The sequence below is a fragment of the Natrix helvetica genome (genome assembly GCF_964273705.1).
Source record: "Natrix helvetica genome assembly, chromosome: 1".
Lineage (NCBI taxonomy): Eukaryota > Metazoa > Chordata > Lepidosauria > Squamata > Natricidae > Natrix > Natrix helvetica.
In genome coordinates this window covers 329476047-329498173 of record NC_138548.1, presented here as the reverse complement: position 1 = coordinate 329498173, position 22127 = coordinate 329476047, and the positions used below count along the sequence as shown (strand labels likewise).

Below are 22127 nucleotides of genomic sequence, written 5' to 3'. Positions count from 1 at the left end.
AGCATACGCCCACGTGACACCGATTCTCGTTGTCATGGTCACGCAAAGCCCCGGTCACCCCGGCGTAGGGATTTCATCGTGGGAAGTTTTCTCTGCCCCCCTCCCACCACGCTTTCGTGACGTCACTGGGGAAAAATTTTCATTGCCGCACAAGGTACAATTTTCGACTTTTTGATTATACCGGGGTCTCCCGTCTCTCTTTAAATCGATATAATTTATTTTTAAATAAGCGGTATTTTCTTAACTGCCAACAGTCCAACGAGGTTCAGAGGAGCCCCGTTTGGAACACGCAAAGGCTCTTTTTGCAAAGGACTTCAATTGAGCTCTTTGGTAGAAGACAGGAAGAAAAGAAAACTACAATATCCCACATTGTCAGCAGGATTTAATGGGTATCAGATCCAGCTCAATGTAAATGTCCACTACTAGTTGCTTCTTGACTGGTATCTGTTTAGAGATGGCTTTTGTTTTGAAACAATTAATTAAGATTTACATTCATTCTGCAGTTCTCAACCTCATAATACCCACATAAATTAACAAAAAAGGTTAATTTTAGATAGCATTTATTAATAAATAGTCTAATAGTGAAACACCAATCCTGAATATCAGTGGGCAACACCATGCATAATAGTCATTAATAATTGCCAATATACAAATTTAATTATCCATTGATGGTACTTGTGTACAATCTTTCATTCAGTTTGGGGGGGGATCTAAATTTGGCAGTACACATAGCTGACAATGCAATAAAGGCATTAACTAAAGTGAGAAATAGGCTGTTTTATTAAACTGGTTGTCTGAACTAAATTATGTATACATATTAAAATGCAACTTAAAATCTTTGTCCACTGTACTCTGTGCACCCAGAGTTCATAGGTGCTTTAAGAATGAATCCATTGGCTTTCAGGAGTTCCATGTAGCAGAGTGTTGGCATTATGAGATTACAAATTGAATAAAATTACTATACAACAGCTTTCTGTACATTATGAGCTTTTACACAAGTAACATCAACCAAATATTGGTTTGCAAGAACAGTTCTAAAATAAGAGCAATTTATTTAAACTTTCATCAATGCTTATATAAATAGAGATTATGTCAGGATAACTCAGGTTTTTCCCCCTGTAAAGAAGTAGTTTGGAGATGTTCTTCAGGGTCTGTTTATATCACCTGCATTCATTTCAAGTAGTAAAATGAAGTCTGAAAAGTACAGTTTGCGGTGTTGTGACATCTGCAACTGCAAGCTCCTGACCATCAACAAGGCCCAGCTCTGCAATGTTAAAAGCATAATGTTTAAAAGTCATTTCTATGTAGAGATATATTTCCAGAATTGAAACAAAAGAAATCTGGATTTTTTATGGAACAAAAACACAATTGGAGATAGAGCAGACATAAAGCTTCTCTGTAATATATGTATAATTAGGTTCATTCAAAATTATTATTGGTCTACGTGTAACCCTCGAATTACAACCACAATTGAGCCCAAAATTTCCATTGTCAAGTAAGATAATTATTAAGAGAGTTTTGCCACATTTTATGACCCTTTTGCCACAGTTAAGTGAATCAGTGCAGCTGTTAAATGAATCATGCAATCATTTAGCAAATTGGCTTCCCCCATTGTCTTTGCATGTTGGAAGCCAGCTGGGAAGATTACAGAGGGTGATAACATGAGCCTGGGACAGTGCAACTCTCATAAATAACATGCCATTTTCCAAGCACTCAATTTCAATCACATGGCCATGGGGATGGTGCAACCATCGTAAGTGTGAAAACTGGTCCTAAGTCACTTTTTTCAGTGCTGTAGTAACATTGAAAGGTCACTAAACAAAAGAAAATACACCGTCAGAGCTAGATATAATCAGAAAAGTGTTCGCCTGTGCGGAAGCAGCTAGGCTCACTCTTGAACTTAAAAATAAAGGGGAATCAGAATATTTCGAAGTCTGGAACAGATTGGTATAAGACAAGGTGGCAAGCCTGGAACAAACTGTATATATTGTGATTGGACAGAAGGATAGACAATGTATTAAGTAGGCTAGTAGTTAATGGTTGAGACTAGTTGTATATAATGTGAATGTATGGTCACTTCGACTTTGCGGTATTGCATTGTTTTAAATGTAAAAATAATAAAAATATATTTTAAAAAAAGGTCACTAAACAAATGGTGGTAAGTCAAGGACTACCTGTATAACATATACCAAAACATCATTATAAAATTATCAGTTTTATTTTAAAATTCTTTTCATTTTTGTTACAGTTAGCACAAACTGTTGATTCTAAATAGACCAACTCTTGTTTCTGCTATTTAAATAAAAGTGGTAGATAGACTCGTCACTGAAAATAAGAAAGACTTAAGAGCTGCATAAGCAACTCAAAAGCCATTGATTTTATATTTATTTTAATGTTCATGTCTTTACTCCATGACTTCACTTTTCTTTCCAATATGCAGTTATATAATGGGAATCTCACTAAGAGGCCCACAGAACTTCTACATGTCTAGAAAAAAGACTGAAAACTAAATCAAACGCTTTGACAGTTTTTATCACTTTGTGTATATACACTCTAATCGTGTGATATACCTCCCTTATATTGCTGTTTCAACACCTACAAGTTTTGAAGAAAATTATTTTAATGTGTAAGAGGATGCCACTGTATTTTATTATATGGCAATGCCATATGCCATATTTGCCTAAAGCAAATTTTAAAAGCATTTTAACACCTATTGCATACCACATAAATACAAACAGGCTTCAAGAGTACACATTTTTTTTTAATTTAGCGGCATGCCCCAACATGCTTTAATTGTTAACTATTAAAGATTACCTTTTAAAGTCTTTGAAAGGTTTGGCCTTGTTCGCTCTTCAATTGAAGCTACTGACTGCAAGAGGAGAGAAAATATACAACATGGATTCTATTGTTTTACCTAGATACAAACATGCATTTTGGATGTTTATGAGTGCTAAAACGACTCACAAATATATATTAGTTACCTGTAAATAAAGTGTTTTATTTCTTCCATATATTGTAGCAGTTATTGCAGGAGATTTCATTTGTCTGTGCAAAGAAAAAACAAATCAAAACTAGTTAAAATTTTAAAAAGGGAACCATGATCTACCACACCTACATTTTTAGACTCTAATATTATTTACAAATCTATGAATAACTGTATCCAATACTTACAGTGAAGCACTACTTGTTAAATAATCCAAGACTTCCTGTAGTTTAGCTGATGGAGAAAATTCTATATTTTGAGGAAGTTGGCTACAAGCCAGACAATTCTCCTAGAAAGCAACAAATGAAACATCTGATGTCATTAAAAAAAGGAGTAATGAAATAAAAAAGGCTATAATTCTATGGTGAGGACCCTTTCCTGAGGCAAGTGAAATAAAGTCTCCAAAGGCAAGGAATGGATCAGGAGCACTTTTAAATCTGAATGATCCAGTACTAACTCTCCCTTCTGCAAACAACGGAAGTCTCTGATCAATTAGTCCCTTCTATTGAAGCAAAGCCTTGTATCTGTCAGAACTACTTGATTTTGATACAGGATTGCTCTGTCAAATTGACCCAAATCCTGTCCAAAACATACAAGGAATTTTCTTCAAGTGAAAAAAAAAATCAGTCTAGTTTTTTTCTGGACCCAATACACAGTGGTATCTTTGTTGTTATTCTTTCTTTCTAAACTTGTATATAAAGTCTAACATTGTGTTCAGGTTCACACGACAGCTTACCAACTAATCCTAAATTTTGTCATCAGTGATGTTTGATATATGTGAATATGAAATTCTTAAACTAGGATTTCAGGAAGTGAGTGGAATTCAGGGATAGACAGCTGATTTTCATCAACATTCCAAATTTCAGCTCCCACAAGTAAATACTTGTTGCAAGTATTGCAAAAGCTGTGTACTTGCAAACCTATTTTTAGTCATAGCTTAGCCTCCTTCTGTGCTATTGTGATTATGCTTGCATAGAGCTGTATCAGGTTTTTTTTAACAGAAAAGGGGACTCACAATCAATGCTATACACTTCAAGGTATAAGAGTACATAAGAACTGCTAATTTCTGTAATAGGTATTGCTGAGTATTTTTGCTCTTTCCAAAGGTTTGTTATTGCTCTGTAGCCTATAACTGAAATATTGCTATTGAACAGATGTATGTTAACTTTAGCAACGCTAACTGTGAGTCAAAAAGGAAGATGGCAGAGCTCTTTTTCTTTATTCTAAATGCATGTATGTATTCAAATCTAAAGAGGACCGATCTGTTCTACAACAAAAATCTGTGTATGCCTGGTCACATGCCCAAGCTATGGTTGGACAACAGACAATGAAGAACTACAATATTTGGTCAAGAATCCAGAAAAAATTACAAGGCTATCAATCAGAAGAGACTTGAAGGACATGTAGGTGGCTGCAAAAGAAAGGAAATTATCCCCTTCTTTCTACTAATGGAAACCACTTCTAGTCACTTGTCAAAGGATTTTATTATTTTTCATTCCAATATGCTTAATAATGCAGGGAGCATAAAAGTTATATAACCAGCTTCTTGTATAGATGTAAAATGAACATTTGACAAGGTATGCTGATTCTGTGATTACAATGGCTTAGAGTACTTGCAGCTTTTGAATAAAATTCAATTGAAGTATTTATTGAAATATGCTAATTTTCTCCAGCGTTGGAATCAGTGAGATATATGCATTACCATACCAATGACAACTCTAGGTCAGGAACGTATCGTATTTTCTTTAGTAACCTTAGCAGATGAATTCTTACCAACAGCCAACAAGACAGATGAATACAGAATTTTGAATTAGGATAGTTAAATAAACTTTTGAGTTTTTAGGTACAGCACTTGAGAATAAAGTAAGTGAAGATCAAAGCCAAACAAAGGTAAGAAAACTGTATGCAGCAATACTAACCTTCTTTTCCGCTTCAAACGTGTATGTATAAAGACCATCAACATCATTGAACACCAAATAGTTGTTCAGAGGCATGTATGCACTGCAAGGAAACAATTATTAATATATAAGCAGGAATCCTGCTAAGTAATTATAAGCAACTAGTTCACAAAAATATTAAGTAAGTTACCTTGTGGCTATTTTAAAAACTTCAGTGGCGCATATAGCTAGAAATAGAAAAATAACCAAATTATTTAATATTTAAAAGGGGAAAGTAGAGGTAAAACATACTGTTTATAACAGCTTAGAAATATAAGAATTTTAGTTGCGTTTAAACATTCCTGAAAGTTTTGATATGTTTACATTTAACAAAGTCAGATTTTATTTAAATAAAGTTACATACTAAGCATGGGCAGGGAAAGTTTCTGGAATGTGACTCACAAGGAAGCCAAGTAAAAAAGCTAATCTTATAGCCCTTCTCTCCCCCCACCCCACGCCAATGCTCACCCCAGCATTGGCATAATTAGCAAGAAGGAAACTAATGCTTCTATTTATACACTTTGGTGAGGGATTACTAGTGAGTAAGCAATTACACAATGGAGAATATACAGCAAGGGCAAAAGCAATGAGTTTATGCCCCCGTCTGTCTAGTGCAGAGGTGGGTTCCTACTGGTTCGGACCGGTTCGACCAAGTAGGTAGTAACTCAGCCAACCACGCCCCAAACTGGTTCTACCTACTGTGCATGCGCACATAGCACGCATCAAGCACGCACGTGCCCGAAGTGCATCCCTGAGTAAACCGGAAGCTGGAACCCACCCCTGGTTTAGTGTACTTTCAGCAAGCCCCCAGCCACTTAGGAGGCAAACGAATGCCTTTAGTGTGAAGTGTACTGATTATAGAGTCTTGTCAGTGTCAGGCAGCAGGAGCAGCAAGTGGGAGGGTTCTAATTAACCAATTAATGTCACAGAGCTGTGCTTATTAACTTGCATTTAGCACTTTTTAAGGAAAAACTCTGCTGGAGAGAAAGCAGCTCAGGAAGAGATGTTGAAGCAAGCTCTCCATCCTGCAAAGGGGGTGAGGAACGAAAGAGCCAGGCATAGGACAATGCATAATGACTGCAATGGTGAACATGTGAAACAGAAAGATGCTGCCAACGTTGTAAAAGTGCACATCGGTCACAAAGTTACTTTTCCATCATTGTCATAACTGTGAACTATCACTGTTCAAGCCAGTTGCTAAACTACATGCCAATAACAGTTAACCTTCAATGGGTCAATTTTAACTACTTCAAAGATATTTGGAAGAGCCCCGTTTTCACAAATATCTAGAAAGTGAGTATGGACAGGGAAAGCCAAACCTACTGTGTTAAATTTTTCTATAAGACAAGCCTCAAAAGCTTCCCCTCTCCCATTCTTTTAGTAGTGATGGATTAGCAGCATTTTTTTCCCATATAGTTCATGATTTTATTTGAAAAACGTAATTGTTAGCATTGTTATATATTAAACTAAACATAGCCAGAACTTTTAACCCTATGTTCCCCAAATCTAGTTGGTCTATAGAATTGCTGAAATATAACATTCGAAAGACTTAACCTTTTACTTAACTGTTCTCAGCCAACTCTAACCAAATTTATTTATTTGGAAATAAATAAATAAATTTCACTATAGTTTATTGGCAATAAGCCCCTTTCAACTCAGGATGAACTTCCTTTTCTGGATACATTTACGTTATTCTGTTAAGTGTGTGCCATAAAATTATTTTTTCTGATCTATTTAGGCTAGTCTTGTATAGAAAGAAAACCATCAGGTACTACCCTGTTTTTATCTGGAATCACCAGCATTATTGTTAAACACAAACGAATGGTTGATATCTAATAGTACTATACCTGCAATGACAGCATTTGTTGATGCTACTGCTGGAATGATCCGCTTTACAACTCCTACATTTGGAGAAGCATCATACAGCATGTTATTTTTTTTATAGAAAACAGCAATAGAACATGTTGTATACCTGTGGACTGACTTAGCAACTAACAAAAATTCCAAGCAGAGTATCTTTACCATTAACAGCAGTAGTTTAACTTGGAATGGGAAACCATTTTGCCTTGGTACGAGACATTCTGACTCTGCCTACCTGGGATCACAAGGCGTATAGGTGGGGATGTTCACAACAAGGGCAGCGAACTAACTAACTAACTAACTACCATATTTTTCAGAGTATAAGACGCACCTTTTTCCCTCAAAAAAGAGGCTGAAAATCTGGGTGCGCCTTATAGACTGAATACAGCATTTTTTGCCTCCCGAAGCCCCACCCCCTTCACCAAAATGGCCATGCATAGTTTGTAGGAGGCTTTAAGAGAGCTCCTGGGGAGGGCAGAAATGAGCAAAAACCGGGCCGTCTTTTGCTCAATTTTGCCCCCCTCCAGCCCCCCGGAACACTCTACAAGCCTCCTAAGGGCTATTCATTCCCTTTTTTTGAAAAAAAAAAAGGGGGGGGGGACATTTTTTTGAAGGTTTGTAGAGTGCAAAAACTTTGTAAAAAAAATTGCCTCTTCAAAACCTTGGTGCGTCTTATACTCCGAAAAACACGGTAACTAACTAAATAAATGAATAAACAAACAAACAAACTGACCAGACTTTACACTTTCAGACTTTTTTCAACTTTGGAAAGGGGCATATTTTACTGTGAAAACATGGGTTCTAAAATGTCAGCCCTGTCCATTCTGTGGATCACAACAGAGTACTCGAGCAACATGTGAATAAAACACAGCCCAACCCATTCTAAGTCATCACTGAGTATAAAAAGTTAATCATCAGAACAAAAGTACAAAGTTGAGCAAAGAGTTCTTGCGGAATCTTACCCTGTGTAAGCCTATAGGTTAGACCTTTAATATTAAATTGTGATGCCCTCTCTATAGATTTTTCAAAAATCCATTGTATATGTTCCGGGTCATCTCCATCTAGGGAAACACCTTCTGCAACAGAAAAGATAAAGCATTTTATTTAAACATGCAATCTTCATTACTTGTAATTTATCTTATATCAAAACTATATACTTCGAACAATGTGCAATCTTTCAAAGTTATAACAGACCTGGCCCCAAATGCCGTTCCTGAAGTAACGTGACATTTCAAATGCTCAGCAACCAATCTGCATTTAGAAGTGTTTGTATAGTGTCCTGCATTCATCTATCATATTCTTCAGAGTATAAGACACACCTTTTTCCCTCCAAAAAGTGGGTGAAAATCTGGGTACATCTTATATACTGAATACAGCATTTTTGGCCTCCCGAAACCCCGCCCCCTTTGCACAAATGGCCATGCATAGCCTTTAGGAGGCTTCCAGAGTGTTCCTGGGGACTGGAGAGGGTAAAAATGAGCGAAAAACGGGCTGTTTTTTGCTCGTTTGCGCCTCCCCCTGCCCCCAGGAGCACTCTATAAGCCTACTAAAGGCTATGCATGCACTTTTTTTGACAAAAAACAGGCCCATTTTCGCTAAAAATAGGCGAAATAGTATGTCTTATACTCCCCCCAAAAATATGGTAATTACAACATTTACATTTCTGCCAACCCCCTCCCTGGTCCTTTATTTCTGGTTTTCAGCAAAAAAAAATCTCTAAAGTGAACAATAGGTTTGCTTAATGATCTTGGCATTCACTTAACAACCATCGCAAAAAATAAAAGGTCATAAAATCAGGTCAGTCATGTGGGTGACCTGTTTTACAACTATCAAGATTTACAACCTTAATGGGCAGGCTACATTACAGCCTACCAATAAGTAGAATACATTTTACAAGTATTTATTTTTTTCAAAAGGATCAGAAAAATCACAATAGAATAAAACAGGTTTCCCATGATCTTAACTGTATCATATAAGGAGAGAGACATTCTGTACATTATTCTTTCATTTCTTACACTGATGCAGCTTTAAAGAGAGTTTACTGATTTACCTCCAAAAGGTTGTTCTTTGGGCCATTGCAATATTCTAACATACTCAATACAATGTTCTGGTAAACGAGGCATTGAAGCAATTGTACACATGGGAAAATTTACCTGGAGAAAAATAAATGAATAACATGAATTTTTCAAGAGGCTTAAAAGGATGACTATTTTTAAAAGATAATTATTTTTCAGCTACCTGTGGTGGATAAAGTTCAAGTGTACATTCAATGCAAGCTGTCATGCCTGGAATAATCACACGTGCGTTTCCTTTAAAACCTTCTGTTCCTCCATCAATCAAAGGTATAATAGAACTTGGATCTATCACCCCATCTTCATAGTTTAAAAGGGAAATCTAGGTAACAAAAAAGAATGTGTTATATTAGGTTCTTTCCTTCCTTCTCTCAGCAACAAAATATATAATTCTGCAAGATAAGCAGAAGTGGTAGTATCTGAAATAATTGTAGCATTAACAGCAATGGCCATTTCTGGTCCAGAGTGCGACAGAATTATAACAATCCATCTTTCAAAACTAAGGAAATTATTATGCCTCATTTCTGTAAGTACATTTACTGTATACTGTCCTTTTCAAGTAATTTCAACCCTATAGTGGCTCAAATTTTTGATGCAAATTAAGTATATATTAACACGGTTTATATATACAATATAATCCTTGACTGCAAGAGAATGCTATTCTAATTTTCGTATTGCAAATGAAAAGCATGGGTTGTCAGCAGCTGCAGCCCTCTAAAAAGAGCCAGCTCATTAGAACTTATCAACTGTCGTAATAAATTGGTGCTGGTGGAAAATACAACTCGGGCAATTATGTGTTAAAGCCATTCTTCAAAATTTAATTTGATATATCTGTTTTCTTAATTAGAAAAAAAATGGTCTTGAAATTATACTGCAATTATATTAAATTATATACATTTTATAAAATACATAAAGTATCTGAATGGGAAAAACATTCAGAATAATGGAAAACAAATAATTATGAAAGTTCTATCAAAATCAATGTGAAATTCATTGTGGTAATTCTAAGACATTATTTTGTGAATCACCTATGTGGATTTTGAACATTAACCCAAGACTAAAAGCAGAGAAACTTATAAAAACAATGTGCATGACCATGTACCTAAAAGAATGTTGTCATATATTTTATATCAAAATTAAAAATGAAACATTTTTGAATTACTGAATTCTAGTGTCAGTATTTTGTAAAAAAAAAAAAAAAGCCCACAAATTTTAATAAAAATACTTACCAACATGCCATTTATCCATCTTCTTGCAATAATTGAATCCAAACCACATACAATTATATGAAATTCTAAAAGCAAACAAATGTAATCACTCCTTTGTTCCAAATAATTAGCTATAATAATTATAGTGCATTAGTTGAGGATTCTCCTCTTTCTTAAGGAAAGGATTATCATCTTACTTGGCAAAACAGGAATTGCTATTTTCATAATAGGGCATGACAACTTACGTCTATAGAAACTTTCATCCAGATCCTGAATCTTTTTATAATGTCTAAAAGCACACAGTAAAGGAAATATTTTAAGCAATTATCGTGTCACTCTAGAATGGCTATTAATAATATCACAGTCTACAAAGTGAACAAATATTTAACATGTGGACCCAATTATTGATCGCAACAACTTACGACCAAAATTCGGGGTTGAATGGTGATTGTAAGTCAAAAGCTACCTGTAGTTTTCTAAGAGAGTGATTTGAATATTGAAATAGGTACATTTGGGTTTATACAGTGTGGTTTTTTCTTATATTTTTCAATGCCTAAAAGGCTCTGAACTACTTAAAAAATGCTAATAAGAGTACACAAGCCTGGTCAGGCAAAAATTAACATTAGCTATTGTATATTTCATCAACAATGTATAATATTGCCTTAGAAAAATCAATCCATTTTCATGCTGCATTATTCTAATAAATGTAATGTTTGAGAGTTAAAATACATAGAATAAGTGTTAAGAAGATTCCAAGGTGCAATTATCTACAGGTAGTCCTCGAACTACGACAGTTCATTTAATGACTGTTCAAAGCTACAACAGGATTGAAAAAAGTGACTTGTGGCCATTTTTTCACACTTATGACGGTTGCAGTGTCCTCGGGTCTTCAAATGATCATCTTCTGTGATCTTTTGACAAGCAAAGTCAATGGGGAAGCCAGAGTCACTTAACAACCATATTGCTAACTTAATAATTTCAGTGATCCACTTAACAACCCCTGCAAGAAAATTCACTTAACAGAATGTCTCACTTAACAACAGAAATGTTGAACTCAATTGGGGTTTTTAAGTGGAGGGATTACCTGTATTATAGTAATACAAATAAGTAGAACGAGTATTCCTTGTAGGTTTAAAAAACAACCACTGCTTTTAATGCCACAGAATGAATCTAACAATAAAGAAAAGATGGGACTGCAGCTATCCATCTCTGAAAGTATTATGTGCTGTTTAATTTTTTTTAAAAGAAACCAAGCAACATACAGTATTTCTTCAAGGAAGGATACGGTACAACAGCACAATTGGGAATGCGACTATTGAGAAACTCAGCAGCAACTTCTGCCTTAGGACGCCCAACATCTTTAGGTCTGCAAAGTACAGTATAAGTTAGAGCATTACATTTTCACACGCATACAATGTATTCTGTTTCGACAATGATGTCAGCTCTTCAAAGCTGGCAAAATCAAAGATTAGGCAGAAAGGTCACACTTTCTCAGCAATCAATTTTTAAATGAATTATTTCAATTTCTCTTTTGAATTACAATTATTGGGCCAAATCAGTTTTGGAGAATATGGTGCTGGTTTACAAACTCTGTTTATTTCCTTTCTTTACAATACTGGTATAATCAATACAGGTATTGTAACATTGTAATATAACTGTGTTACAATAACAATACTGTAATCAATACAATACTGGTACAATCAAGAAAAGAAGGATTATGATTTGAATAAAACCAACAAAGTAGGGAATTGAGAATAGCTTAATTGCAACAAACTATATGGTACTGAAATTTGTTTTTCCAAAGCCAGTAGTCAGGCATCTGGAAAGTCTAAGCAAAAAAACAAACAAACTAAGGAGCTAGAGACATTTCCCCAAAATAAAAAAGAATTGGTCCTAGGGACATTATGGTTAAATGATCACAGGTTTAAATAATAAACTACTAATTATATAACTATTAATTTAAGCCTCTACAAGGAGACTGTCTGGAGGGTTGATGCTGCCCCTGAAAAGCAGCACCATGTTCTTCAGCAGCATTTATTTGCTAAAGGTGGAGGCACTAGGCATACTTTTTCCCTAGATGATCTAAAAAGCCCAACAGATTTAGGTTGGAGTGGTACTGATCTTTGTACAAAAGGTGTAATTCACTGAATTCTGCATTTCATACAGAAATTAATAGATTGTTTGAGTACGTAGTTCATGCCCAAAGTTAAAGCTTACCGAAACAAGAACTGCCTGTTTAAGTTAGATACATCAATAGTGTCCATATCGATTACATGAATCTGTCTAAAACCAGTTAGTGCCTGCAAAGACAAAGAAAAAAGGTTACAAAAATAATATATATTTTATGAACTTGTTGCTTCTGAAAATTATCAATATTTGCCAGTATTGTGGTTAATAATAAAGGAACTTAGTCATAGTCCCCAGCTTTTATTTGAGGCCATACAGCTTACAAAGTGTGCCCAACTAAAATTAATTAAAATCTATGGAACATATTTCTGCTTTGTGGGATGGAACACAACTTCAAGGAGAGATTGTACAGCAGAAAACCATGGTCCCATGCCATGTGGGCTTCAAAGGTGATAACCAGCACCTTGAAATTGCACCTGCAATTAACTGGGAGCTACAGCAGCTCAAGCAACAACAGTGTAATATACCATATTTTTTGGAGTACAAGACACACTGGAGTATAAGACGCACCAAGGTTTTGAAGAGGCATTTTTTTAAAAAAAAGTAGGTAGGTAGATAGAGGGATAGAGAGGGAGAGAAAGAGAGAAAAATACAGTAGGTAGGTAGGGAGAGAGAGTAGTTAGGTAGGTAGATAAAGGGATAGATAGAGAGAAATACAGAAGGTAGTTAGGGAGAGAGAGAGAGTGTGTGTGTGTGTGTAGGTAGGTAGGTAGGTAGGTAGGTAGGTAGGTTGGTTTTGGATTGGTAGGTAGGTAGGTATTGGATTGGATTTATTGGATTCATATGCCGCCCTTCTCCCAAAGGACTCAGGTAGGTAGGTAGAGGGATAGAGAGAGATAAATAGAAAGAGTTAGAGATAGAGAGAAATACAGTAGATAGGTAGGGAGAGAGAGAGTAGGTAGATTAGTAGGTAGACGGATAAAGAAAGAGAGAGAGAGAGAGAGAGAGAGAGAGAGAGAGAGAGAGAGAGAGAAATACAGTAGATATGTAGGAAGAGGGAGAGAGAGAGTAGGTAGATACGTAGGTAGTTGGGGGGGGGAGAGAGAAATACAGTAGACATCTAGGGAGAGAGAGAGAGAGTAGGTAGGTAAATAGGTAGATAGAGGGAGAGATAAATATAGTAGGTAGGTAGGTAGGTAGGGACAGAGAATAACGCTCCTTCCGTGTACAGCTGAAGACCCACCTCTTTCAATTATCTGGCCTGGCTCAATCGCAATCGTAATTTTCTCATTCCTCCTAACTGTTTTTTAAATTGTTCTTAAATATTAATTCTTAACTGTATATTGGGTTTTTACAATTGGGGTATTTTAAAGCTGATTTTTAACTGTCTAATGATGTAATTTGTTTCCTCCTCCGTGTATGTATGTATGTGTGTTGTGTATGTATGTACGTTTTTGTGCTGTTATTTATCTTTTATGTTTTATGCTCCATTGTACGCCGCCCCGAGTCCTACTCGGAAAGGGAGCGGCTAATAAATCCAAATTTATTATTATTATTAATAGGTAGGTAGATAGATGTTTCCAGGTGTACTTATCCATGTGCTAGAGAAGGAAATTGCTGACAATCTGCAGCACCTAAGACTTTGTTTCTGCTGGCACAGTACTTGATCAATGTAATTCTCATCAATCAGTTAAAGAGTTTTCCAAAAGGCAAAAAAATTTCTGCATGCTATTTGTAGTAACCTTATTGCCTGAAAAATCTTATATTTTATGTATATACACATCAAACCACATGGTGTGATCCACTCAGCGTTAAGTCAAAGAGAAATCAGGCAAAATGAACTATCATAGTAAATAAGTGAATAGGGTAAAAAGTAAAAAGATTTTTTTTAAATTACCAGATTTTTCAGGAGTTCACATCCTAATCCTCCAGCTCCAATTACTAGAACTTTACATGTATTTAAGAGAAAATCAAGGGGCTGTAAAGAACCAAAACAAGCAATTTATTAAAAGTAAAACATAATACTTTCACCAAAATGATTGCATTAAACAATACCAAAAAGCCAAAACTTGTAAAATACAATCAGAATTTGCCTTCTGGAAGTATAGAATTACTACAGAAAATCGTGCACTGATGCTTCTATATGCAATAAATATTTAAACAGAATGCAAAGAATCTAATGGCAATACAACTGTCAATGGATTTAACATCAGACTGCATATCTCTGAATTAATTGGTATAATGTATACAATGACACTCTCATTATGATTTCTTTAAATGCTGCCCTTGGTGGACAAAGCAGCATCTTTTAATGTATGGGCACAAATGCCTGTGTCAAATTTTTCAACTTTCAAATATTAGGGGTGCTCAAAAATTGTGATATGCTCTGGGTATGGTAAATATATTTTAGTTACTTTAATATAATTTAGATGTGCTTGATAACTACATAAATATCACAAACATTTTGTTTGTTTCATAGGCACAGACATGCTTTTATATATTCAGCAGTGAATCCCACTGACATAAGCATGAGTTCTTCTCAGACTATATTCTTTAAATTGTATGTGCATTCATTAATCAGGGTTTGGAACATCATTAACAAATACTCTCAGATTTATTTTAATCAATATCAAAATGATCAGATATAGAGAAAAGTCTCAATGACCAGAAACATTCAACAAGTGTGCATACACGGCATGAGGTGGTTGGGAGAACGAAACACACAATCCCACAGCAATCTATTTTTCCTTAAACCAGAAGGGCTCAATGTTAAATCCATTCAATTTATCCATCTTCCTATAGTTAAATGTGTGCTTAAATATCTTGAGTGTATAAAAATTCAAGATTTTTAAGAACTACACTTATAAACTGGTAATATATATGACAAAACTGAAATAAGCAGTTCAATATTACTCTTTTCAACACAGCTTCTGTATTCATAGTTTTTTCTTCTCCACCCAGTGTCCCAAGAATTTATTCTTAAAGATTTTCGGTACTAAACATGATTTTTTACATATTACATTTTGCAAAAGAGTAAGAATAAATTAGAAAAGTAGTAGGTTCATTTTTAGAAGTTAGCAGATTTGCTCATCTTTCATTACTGAGTAACAAACGGAAGCATTCACAATAGTTTGCAAAACAATACTTGTATTTAAAAGAACCGTTTCTCACTTGAGTGCCTGGCTCGAAATCAGGGTGTGTGAATGGTCCAGATCGCTCGAGGAACTTCTTGACATGGTTCCAGCGACCTTCCCAGTCTCCATTGTCCCCACACCCACCATCAACAGCCATTCTGCACAGAACATAGAAATTCAGCTGCAAAAAAAGGTATGAAAACAAGCACAAATAGACAAAAAACACAATCCCTCCAAGCTTAGTGTTTCCCTTTGGCCTGCTGAAATATGTTTATCACTGTACAAGTCATAATGACCTAGGTATTATCAGTTTCATTGGATAATATTAAGGAAATAAAGTACATAGCTATAGAAAAATTGCCTGTGTTGATTATGGCCAATTAACATATACCTGTTTATTGTAGATTTACTAAAAAAAATCCTGTTAAAATTAAATTAAGTATTAAGTTATGTACTCTTAAAAACTGAATGTCCTGGTTTGCTTTCTAGAATACATATGAAAAAGAACAAAAAAGCAAAAATCTACTTACTCAGATTCTGTTTACAAAAAAATCAATTAAGCTTGGGGCATTTGACATAGATGCATATAGGTCATCCAATCCAAAAGAAAATCGATTGTTTGAATAATTCATTTTCAAATCTGATAAATAATCCAAATACTTTTTAAATACCTAATTTAAATAAATTAAAATTTAGACATGTATTCTAAAAAAATTCAATTACATTGCTATTATGTATTTACTTTTTAATTATGCTTCACTGCAGAATAATTTGTGAAAGGTTTCATTTGGATCCATTAAAAGGTGGGATATAAATCAAACAAATAGTGGTCTTTGATAATGTTAAAAATTAACTTGAAAGTGTAGTTGCTGGGAACTAATGTTCTTAATACAGGTTGGCAGAAGGTATGGAAACATTCCAAATGTAACATGTTCTAAGTTCATCAAAATCTATTTCCAACTTACCATCAATCCAAAAATTATAGATTCTGTTATGAGTTATTCTGATTATTCTGGAAACATTCCAAGGTCAAAATGGTTCCATATAAGCATTCCAAAATAATTTTGCTTTAAGTCCCATATTAGAGATATGGGTTGGAAATGTTTCTCCTTCACTTAAGTTAAATAGCTTTGAAATCATGTTGTTCTTCCCAATCTGAACTTGGGTAATCAAGAGATAGAGTTACATGAAAAACTATTTTCCTGCTTTTTGATTTTCCACATTTTTGACATTTAATGTTAACAGAATGTCATATCTCTTAATAAACAAATTAAAGTAAAATTAGATGCTTGTTTCATTTATTTCTTAATATTATCCAATATGGATATCTGCCGATGTAAAAAAAGTAATAACCTCTTAGATTCAATAATCTGCTGTACAATTAAGAAATGGAAACCAAATGGTTCCTGTAATTCAGTGTTTCTTAACCTTGGCGACTTTAAGTCCTGTGGACTTCAACTCCCAGAATCCCCCAACCAGTTGAAGTCCAAAAGACTTAAAGTCGCCAAGGTTGAGAAACACTGCTGTAATTGGTTACCAGTGTCTTACATTGTCAACTTAGGAATTTTATGAGGATTGTCATTTCAGGTCCTGCTACGTAACATTAGTACAAATAGTCTTCATCTAGGAATCACAATTGGGACAGGCAGTGTTGTCATTACTCAAAATGGTCACTAAATTGGAAATCATCTGATTCTGATTGTGGTTTCCTTCTACCCACTCCCCCACCCTTTGGAATCACCATCCTGATTATCCTGCAGTGATTGTCATTTAAAAAAGGGGAATTAACATTAGTATTTACATAGTGGTGGTGGTGGATTACAACACAGTAAGCAGTTACACAATGAGGTTCACACATCAAAAGGAATGTGCTAGTTCCAGCTGTTTGCCTAGTACAGGTGCAGCTGCCAGCCCCCCCCCCCCAACCTGGGAGGCAAATAAAGACCTTTAGTATGAAAGGGATTAGGATCTTGTCCATGTCAATCAGCAGAGAGGAGGGCTCTAATCAGTTAAGATCTCAGGGCAGAGCTTGTTAACTTGCAGTTAGCACTTATTAAGGAAGTGCTGCAAGAAAAGCAGCTCAGGCAGATTGTTTGTTTAGAAAACCTTTCTAGGGGAGAGCAAAGAATAGGACAGGCGCAGGACAAGTTATACTGCCTAATGGTGAACAGTCATCGAAAGACACTACAAAAGTCATAAATGCAGGCATTGGTAGCAAAGTTATTATTTCATCACTCTTGTAACTGCAAACAGTCGCTCTCCAGGGTAGTCACTAAATAAAGTATACCTGTAGATGACATTTTTGGTAACAGTCACTGACTAAGAAATAAAACATTTCAGAAAATCCAAAAGGGAGTAAACACTTTCTCACAGAACTCTAATCTCCTAAAGAAGAACCAAGGGAATCCACATATGTGATTAACAGATACTTGTGACCAGTTCTTTTCATGTTAAATATAGTTTAATTCAGCCATTGCCACAATCTTATTGCAATTTTAATTTCTTCAATTTGACAGTAATGTGTCTTGGACGTGAGATTAGTCCTGCATTGAAACAATTGCACTTGTTTACAAAGCCTAATGCAGCAATAACCCAAATTTTCTACTCCTTACAAAATAGGCAGAAATACATCAGGCATCATTTCCAAGTTCTTATGCAGAAATATTTGACAATAATTCTACAAAGTGGCCTATACTGATGGAACAAACCGCTGCCAAAATTAAAGATGAAGGAATTCTGCTCTTTTTCACAAGCATTCATTGGAGATGTACTTGTCTTCATTTGCTGATTTGTTTTAATAACAATTTGTTATTCTGTTTTTTACCTGTGTAATTTATCCCTAATTGTTGGGATTGGATAACACACGTTTCATTTGTTTAAAAAACCCTAATTATATTAGTGAATACAGGTAGTCCTTGACTTGCAATAGTTCACTTAGTGACCGTTCAAAGTTACAACGGCACTGACAAAAGCGACATGACCATTTTTTCACACATATGACGGTTGCAGCATCCCCATGTCATGTGATTTACATTCGGATGCTTGACAACTAACTCACATTTATGACGGCTGCAGTGTCCTGGGGTCAGATGATCCACCTTTTGCAACCCTTCCAACAAGCAAAGTTCATGGGGAAACCAGATTCACTTAACCACCATATTACAGGGATTCGCTTTAACAAATGTGGCAAGAAAGGTTGCAAAATGGGGTGGGGGCAGGGGCAAAAGCTCACTTAACAAAGATCTTGCTCAGAAACATCAATGTTTGGCTTCAATTGTAATAGTAAAACGAGGACTACCTTTGTAAGATCACCCCATAATTCTCTCCCTCTCCCTTTCTACTCTGCTTGCCTTGAAACACAAAAGCTAGCTAGTTTGCAGGATTTTAGATAGCTAGATAAGAGAGAGAGAGAGAGAGAGAGAGAGAGAGAGAGAGAGAGAGAGAGAGATTAATCTAATCTGATACACACACATAAACATAGAGAGAGATTAGAGAGAGAGAGACATAGAGAGAGATTGGATAGATAGATAGATAGATAGATAGATAGATAGATAGATAGATAGATAGATAGATAGATAGATAGATAGATAATAGAGAGAGAGAGAGAGATAAGAGAGAGAGAGAGAGAGATTAGATAGAGGGATGGGATAGACAGGTAGAGATAGATAGATAGACAGACAGGCAGAGACAGTATTTCTATAAGTTTAGGATCCTCCACCACCAAACCCCCCACCTCCCCATTCCTCCTGCCATGAACAGCATTGCTGTTGCTGCTGCCCCGGCCTTTTCAGTGCAGTAGGCGCTAGTCCCACGTGCTCTGCGAAACAGCCCGGGTGGTGGTGGTGGTGGTGGTAAGGCAAACCGGGCTCCTGCATCCCTTCCGAATAATCCCCCCAACCCCGCGTCCCCACCCCCGCCCTCCTCCTCGCCTCTTCCTTCCTCCTCCTCCTCAGCCCTCCCCCGCACTGACCCCATCTCTCTCTGCCTCTCTCCCGCTAGCCGCCGCCGCCGCTCCTCTAGCCTCCTTCTTTTCTTCTCCCTATAACGAGAGAGAATAAAAGAAGGGTCAGTCACCGACCGGGTCAGGCTCATAGTCTCGCTCTCCCCCCCGGGGTGGGGTGGGGGCAGAGGCGAAAAGGGGGGGGGCTCCCCGCCACCATCCCGGAGCCTGTTCCAGGCAGCGACGGCGGGGAGGGATTAAGGAAGGGAAAACGAGCAGGCGCGGTGGTACTTACGGCTCTTCGCCATCCGCCATAGCAACCCCCCACCTTTTTTTTTCTCTCTTCCCACAATGCACCACGACAGGAAGTGCCTTGCCGGCCACGTGCTGAAGCCATAGAGTTCTTGTTTTGCCGGCGGGGTCTTGGTAAGAGCTTTGTTGTTGCTGGGGTCTCCGAGCGGATGTAGGTAAAAGAGTTAAAAGGGGAAGGTTACTGCCACCACCTCCGGTTGTCAGTTGGCGGGTCTTGCGAAGCAAGCAATTGCATCAATTGTGCTGTACTGGGGGGTTTGCTTCTGAATGAAAATTTATATCAAAGAAGTGTATCAAGAAATGCTAGGGGTTGTCTTTCTGTGCGATTAAGGCTGGGTTCTCCTCGCCTGAAAATCGGAAGCGGACGTGTTGATTTGGTCGCTTTAAGACCAGAATGACAATTGTTAAGTGTTAAGTTCCTAAAGGGACGAAATACCAATTCAGGGCGCCGGTAGAGCGCCACCTAAGGGATATCTTTCGGAGTGACAGCCAGGAAAAAAATGACCTAATACTGCAACAAAACCAGTAGGGATAGAATAAATAATAAGTGCTCGTCCGGCCAAAAGCAGTTTGAAACGATTAAGATATAGGATTAAATAGTTGGAAGCCTAAAATTTTCTATTCGCTGTAATGAGGGTACATCTGATGTGCATTTCTTCAATATTTATTGAATCTGCAATCTTGCTAAACTAATAACTTTCCTTCTAGATGAAATTATGATTCTCAAGTAAGGCATTACACATCAAAAGACGAAGTTGCTCTTTTTTCTTTTTAAAGAAAAGAAGTTGAAGATGAGCATCTTTGAAAAGGGCTTCTAGATCGAAGCTTAAGTTTTGTCTGTTCAGTAGAAGTGATTCCTACCCTTTAACCTTACTAGCAGTGGTCTATAATGGGCTGGCTGACAATCAGCCAACAGATTACATCCAGTCTAGGCAGGGATGCTTTACATATATATAAAAGCGAAATGCCACTCATGCATCATCACGAAATCTCCAGAACCATAAAGCCTACAAAGTTTAAATTTGGCATGTATGTTCCTCTTGGCTTCAAAGTGCTTGCTAAGAAAGGATTCAACCATGATATCATTAGTATTTCTTATATTATTATTAACATGCTCTGATGCTAAGGAATTAGACATTCTACTTCCCCACTCCACCTGAAAGGGAGAGGAGATAACATAGGAGAGGCTTCTGTGGGGCAAGCCTGAGGGAGAGAAGAGGCAACTACTCATTAATGTTTAAGCTTTAACTCAATTTATCAAGCCCGATCACATAGTTCCGTAGTGAAGCACGGGTATCCAACCAGCTATTTACTGAATAAAAAGTTTTATTCCTAGTTCAGTCTGTTTCAGAAGCGTTATTTTCTGCGGATTCAAAACACAGGACCCAAAGTAAATAAGGCTCACTGCAGTATTTATTAATGGAGGAATTCCTTCCAGAGACTAGTGGAAGGCTGCAGACGAAAGAATGCACTTGTATTTATACATTTCAGAAAAGAGCTGAAAGTGATAGTCATACATATTTATAATAAAAGGTAATGACAGCATAAATATTCAAACCTCAAGTTACTTCCCCACCCTTCTACTGTCATTATCTTCAAGAAAGAACTGTCTAAATGAGAAAGAAACAAATTATGTTGCTGCAGAAATTTTGATAAGATTTACTGAGAATCCAGGCACTTCAAGGTTGCCTTTTTAGATGCCAATTAGTACACATTCCTTGTATGTTTTTAGTTTACTAACGTGCTCCAAGCTGCTCTAAGAATTTGTTTTCTGACAATTCACCCTGAAATATCAATTCCATAGATTGGTCCCTGGATTTTCACAGATTATTAGTAATGAGGTGTGTTTATATATTTACATTCAGTGCATTAGTTGGAATTGCTGCTGAGTCATTCTTTACTAGCAATTATATTGGGTTTAGCCATTGTATCCTGAGACAAGCTACCCTTGAAGAGGGTTTGTTGGGACAAAATGTTGCAATATTAATTGGCGTATGCTACTGGAGTAAAACTAATCAGTTTGTTATTGAAAAGACCCTGTTGAAGAGTCAACAAGGCCCCTCCCATACTGAAACGTCTTCACACATGGTCAATTGATTTTTAGACCCAAAATTCACCCTTCTCCTACAAACTGCCCCAATTGTTAAGATCCGCAGGAGAAACTATTCCATTTTTCTCATTTATTAGTGAGAAATTACTATTACTATTATGGATTATAGATTCTGCCCTTTTGGGACAGTTGATTGATACGTACTTTCTGTAATCGCATCTTTAAAACTGACATAACCATTTCAAAGGAATAGTTTCTCTAACGTTGCACTTTTCCAAAACTTCTAGTAAGCCGTTTACTAGATTGTTAAAGGCTTGAGAAGGACTGTGAAATCAGTATTCAGAGCAAGAAAATTATGCTATATTCCTCTGCACTCTTATTTGAGAGAAATATCTATTGAATACCACAGTCTACAGGTAGTCCTCAACTTATGACCACAATTGAGCACCAAATTTCCATTGCTAAGCAAGACAGTTGTTAAATGAGTTTTGCTCCATTTTCCTT

General features: G+C 36.4%; 1 protein-coding gene across 11 annotated transcripts in view; it reads right to left on the bottom strand.

Annotated features, from left to right (window-relative positions):
- Positions 1-761: 761 nt before the first annotated feature.
- Positions 762-22127, bottom strand: part of UBA3 (ubiquitin like modifier activating enzyme 3) — a 22879-nt gene continuing 1513 nt past the window's right edge. For 2 of the 11 annotated variants that reach the window (XM_081934036.1, XM_081934037.1), the window contains exons 2-17: positions 15359-15479; positions 14085-14165; positions 12278-12360; positions 11346-11426; positions 10306-10349; positions 10082-10146; positions 9019-9174; positions 8831-8933; positions 7743-7856; positions 6768-6821; positions 5072-5108; positions 4903-4984; positions 3172-3272; positions 2982-3045; positions 2815-2869; positions 762-1264 (exon numbers count right to left, since the gene is read on the bottom strand). In XM_081934036.1, coding sequence (XP_081790162.1) covers positions 1176-1264; positions 2815-2869; positions 2982-3045; positions 3172-3272; positions 4903-4984; positions 5072-5108; positions 6768-6821; positions 7743-7856; positions 8831-8933; positions 9019-9174; positions 10082-10146; positions 10306-10349; positions 11346-11426; positions 12278-12360; positions 14085-14165; positions 15359-15479 — 1330 coding nt within the window. In that variant the 3' untranslated portion in view covers positions 762-1175. Of the gene's footprint in view, positions 1265-2814; positions 2870-2981; positions 3046-3171; positions 3273-4902; positions 4985-5071; positions 5109-6767; positions 6822-7742; positions 7857-8830; positions 8934-9018; positions 9175-10081; positions 10147-10305; positions 10350-11345; positions 11427-12277; positions 12361-14084; positions 14166-15358; positions 15503-18379; positions 18664-19291; positions 19430-19556; positions 19813-22127 lie in introns of those variants that run through there. The other 9 variants (XM_081934031.1, XM_081934040.1, XM_081934033.1 and 6 more) reach the window with 9 other exon arrangements.